Below are 4,883 nucleotides of genomic sequence, written 5' to 3' on the forward strand. Positions count from 1 at the left end.
GTCAGAAAATTTTATTTAAGGAACAAAGTGGCCTCTGAAGACCTTTTCTAGGAGCCAATTTTTTGGTATTGAGACCTTTGAAACTGAATGATCTAATGAGCATCATTTTTTGTCTGTTTTGGGCAACATTTTGTTCTGAAAACCAATTTTAAATTGAAAAATGGATGAATTTTGCAGTATTACCTGACTGTTAAGGTTGTAAAGCTGATAAGGCACAGATTACAACTTGGCATTCCTGCAATGTTGCGGTTTGGTGGAAACACTGTCATCGAATGTATTGGGATAATTCTTCATTCACAAGTGTAATTTAAGTTTATAATAAATAATTGGTCTTCCAGGATGTGCACTGAGGTACCCTATGTTACCATTAAATTTATAGGAAATGATTGAATATTATAAATCAGGCCTTCTGATAGGGTGCGATGAAAAAATGCAAATTCTGCGAAATTTGCAGGGCAGATTATGCGATTAGAAAGGCCAATTATGTGATGAATATTGTAAATTATGCGATTTTTTTCTGAGCAATTTTAAGCTTGCTTTTCAAGGTTTCAGGATTAAAAAAACGCTTTTTTACTGCCCTAAAGACATTTTGAACAAAAGGGAACAGTAATTATGAATCTTGATCGACATTAGTTGGGACAAGTAAAAAAAAAATGAGGTCTTCTGCATTATTGCGATTTGAGGTCGATTGTGCGAAATCGCACCATTGTGTAAGATCAGAAGGCCTGTATAAATATATTTGTAAACATTTATTTACAGCCCGCTGTCAGAGAGAAATCAATCACTTTTTCAATAAATACAAGAGATCCTAAGGAAAGAGCATGGTGGTGAGAACTGTCCTTGGACAGACTTGCAGATGAAAGGTTTGCATACATGTAACTTAAGTTGCCTGTAGCTTCTCTCTGATTGATTGTTATAGGAGCAAGGAGACAGGTTTAGTGCAGTGGTGTGGGTGCAGTGGTTTGCATGCAGTTGTTCTAGGTTAAAATCCTGCTCTGACCATTGCTCAGATTTGTCTTCGGTGGTCCCAATTTCAACTCTGTCATGCTTCAATAGCCAACTGGTTGCCTCCTGCCAGTTGGGTTTCTTAATGCTGTCAAGTTTATTTGAAATTACATTGTTTAGCGAACACCCCAATCTTGTAACAATCAATCAAGAGCTGTTTTGTTTATTGTTTTGATGGGTCCCACTAAAAGAATGTTGTAATCTGTTTCACTGCTGCTGTAAAATTGTGTATCATTGACAGTTGCCTAGATGGTCCAGGTTTACGTAAACAAACCATAACTGAAGCTTTATTTGTTTTTCTATGTACAATATTTTTTGGATAAGATACTGGAGCTTCTGTTTTGAGAAGGTTTTTACCTGTAGTTGGCCATTATCAGGAAAGGAAACAACACTTGATATGCACTCATTGTTTTTGCTTTTTTACTTGAACAGCCCAGTTCAATCGATACTTCAAAACGGTCAAGGAACGAAATCATCGGATTGAAAGTGGAACCAATGACAAACATAAAGAGGTTTGCCGCAGAACTAGGCGGCTCTCAAGTGTGCGTTACTTCTTGATGTATGAATCTGCTGCTTGAGACCAGACTAAGTAATTATGCTTTGTTGCTCTCAGCATTGTTATAGTTTTTGTTGCATACTCTCCAGAGCTGCAGAGTTTGCTGATAATTACATTTAGAAGAATTCTCAAGTTCTATGTATATGAAATGAAAGTGAAGCATGAATTTTGCAACATTTTAGCATATTACACATGTATCTAATATGATTTTAATCATATATATCCTTTAAAACTCATCGCTTCAACTGGGTTTGAAAGTAGCATTGTAGGGTCACAGTTTCAAACACATTGAAGTCATGCATCTTCTTTCTGCTACAGATGCGCCGAAAGACTGTGCTTTAGATTCATGTTCGGATGAATAAATGAGGCAATGGATGGAATTGGATTTTAAAGATTAACTTAACATGTTGGGTTTTCCAGCATATAAAAATTGCTGCCAAATACACAGTGCATAAATTGGCCTAAACTCTGTGTTTTCCACATTTTGAGTATTGACTTTATCAGTTATTGGGTTTTTGGACTGACTTCTTCCCAGATCCTGGTACTAGTGTTAGCAATAATTGACTCCTCCACCTACTCCTACTACCAATGTTCAAAGAATTGTTACTCCTCTAAATAATTCTCATATCTTAATAAACTCTATCATGCATTTGAATAAAGCCTAGCTAGCCTTGTTTACTTTTTTTCATCCTGTCTGTTATTTGTACATTGACAGTTTCCTTTTTGTGTTTCCACTAAATAGAAATTGGAGAGGCGTCTGTCGGGATATGAAAGGATTAAAGAAAAGCTAACACTGCAAGAGAAAAAGAGCTATGATGGTGTCCTGTATTTAGAATATATGAGCAGTGAGGAGTCTGATTATGAAGAACAAGAAGACCCCATAACTGGGGAAACTGTAAAAAGATTAGTAGGTTATGCCGCAAGAAAGCTGCCATGGGAGAGGACAAGGCTAACAAATTTAAAATGTAAATTAGACAAGGTCCATGCACAAAATTTAGCTCCTCATGCCAGGCAGCTTCTCAAACCAAGACATGTTGGACGAGTTTCAAGTAGGTCCAGTCCTGAGGGCCCTTCATGGGCAGTACGGCAACCTCCGGCAGACGAATGATGGTCCGCATTTTCTAAATGTTTGAGTTACAGCATAGTAATTTGTTAATGTTTCCTTTCTAGCCATTACATTCCTAGGTCTTATTTTGTACATTTCCAGTATTACTTGACTGTTACTGTTTTGGATAATTTTCTTTACTGTTTTGCAACACTGGTGCTTGAAAATAAAAGAGTTTATGAAATTGTCTGTTTTTACTGTTAGGCCGGTTGGGACTGCTGTATCAGTATGAGTGTATATCAAATTGAATTTCCCAGTGAAAATTAAAGTGACTGCCGCTATACCTGACAAAATGGCTACATTATAGCTAACAAGACTGGTAAAATCTGCAAGACAATTCAGAGTATGTTAACTGAACATATGCTGAAATTGCAGTCTGGAATTTGCATAATTACTATAAGAAATGTTGGACACTGACTTATTTGAACGTCAAAGGACGTTCACTAAAAACTTGATAAAGACATTTCGACCGAAATCGTCGGTCATCCTCGGTTTGATTTCACCAAAAAGCGACAGCTTATTCAACGTTTCATATTTGCGTATGTGCTTGACTACAAGTACACGTGATCTCTGCGCGATATGAAGAACATTATGCAAGTGAAATTCCTGACATTTATGTTTCACTTCCACAATGTACCTTGCGACGCGCAGAATACACGTTTACTTGCAGTCATGCACTTACGCAAATATGAACCGTTGAAAGAAGTCAAATTCACACCAAGGGAACAGTAACTAGACTATGACTATGTCGGTTTTACTAATCGACACATCTTTCAACGCATCGACGAACACACCAACTCAAGATCTTCAATTGGCAAGCACATGAGACTACAACACGGAGTCCAACGACCAGCCATTGCAGAAAATTTCACCGTCCTAAAAAAGTGCCGGAGTAAACTGGACCGTTTGTTCTACGAAATGTTAATCATAAAAGAACTAAAACCGTCACTCAACGTACAGTCAGACTCGATCCGCGCGAAGTTATTCACTGATGCTTAACTAAAATATTTACACAACATCAAGCACTGTGGAATGCGCATATTAGATATTCAAAATCTTCAACTCTCTCTTAACAACTTTGACATTAGCATAAACGACCTCAATCTGAGAATGATGTTTGATACATCGAAACGTCGATTGACCGTGATTTTAATTTTTCTTGTAAAATAAAATTAGAGCCGCTTAAACTTCTTAAACCCAAAATTAATCCATGATTAAGTTCACTTTAAGGATGATTAAATATCTTTTTTCACCCAGTGCGTTTACATGCCTTTTAAATTTCGAAACACACAGTAAGCAACAGGAAGGAGTGAATATTTCATGCAAATATCGTCTTGAAAATAGGCAAAATTCTTCACGAAACGTTTCAGGAAAACTCAACTATTAATTCTATAAAGACTCCATGCATGTATTTGTGTCACTGTTGTAACAAGGTCAGCTTATGTTTAAAGTCAGCTTATGTTTAAAGTCAGAAGAAGATTGTGGGAAACCTCTTAATTTCACTCTGACCGTACATTCAGTTCAAAAGTTAAAAACACGATATAAACACACACAAAAACGAACAAAAGCCTATTAATCGGTTGCATTACAACCTTACCTGATACGAATGACCCGACCATGGCCAGTGATACCACCTGAAAATATATCTGAAGACTACAACAAACTATCATGGTTTCCTTGCTTTAATTTCAGCTGCGCAATGCTACTTCACTTGGCCAGATGCCATATATTATTAATCGCGCGGGCATGGGCCGAGCGCGGTTCTTGCTCTGCACAACAAAGGAGACTTTTGTCTGATTGGCTGTTGAAAATTGTAGTATCCAGTTTTCCAACCGCGCGCTGTGATGTAAACAAAGATGGCATTCGAAGCGGTGATTTTCAACCTGTGCTTCTTCGCTCGTTCTACATAGCTTCTGCAAGTTGAAGGTGGTCATTTAAACTTTAAGTGACAGGGAAAGATTCTGCAAGGGGCATTTTAGTCGGCGGGAAGTTTTCTTTCGTTACGCTTTTTGTAAGTAGGGTAGCCCTTTTAGTCTGCTCGGGGAAGCAACGCCTCTGAAGTTGCTTCGAGTCAGCTTTTATACTTTTTAGCTTTATTTCTCCATTTAAGTGAATGCATCGGAACAAATGCTCAAAGTGCGAAAAGACCCGAGCAAAGGCCAGATTCTTTTGTTGGGAAGGGAGTACTATCTAACGTGGTTGCGAAATATATCCCTC

General features: G+C 37.7%; 1 protein-coding gene across 1 annotated transcript in view; it reads right to left on the minus strand.

Annotated features, from left to right (window-relative positions):
- The window catches only part of LOC137973125 (uncharacterized), a 176,529-nt gene extending 172,137 nt beyond the window's left edge, over positions 1–4,392 (minus strand). Inside the window, exon 1 of the mRNA XM_068819867.1 lies at positions 4,264–4,392. Coding sequence (XP_068675968.1) covers positions 4,264–4,336 — 73 coding nt within the window. The 5' untranslated portion in view covers positions 4,337–4,392. The remainder of the gene's footprint in view (positions 1–4,263) is intronic.
- Between the last annotated feature and the right edge of the window lie 491 nt (positions 4,393–4,883).

This window comes from Montipora foliosa, chromosome 10, assembly GCF_036669935.1.
Source record: "Montipora foliosa isolate CH-2021 chromosome 10, ASM3666993v2, whole genome shotgun sequence".
Classification (NCBI taxonomy): Eukaryota; Metazoa; Cnidaria; class Anthozoa; order Scleractinia; family Acroporidae; genus Montipora; species Montipora foliosa.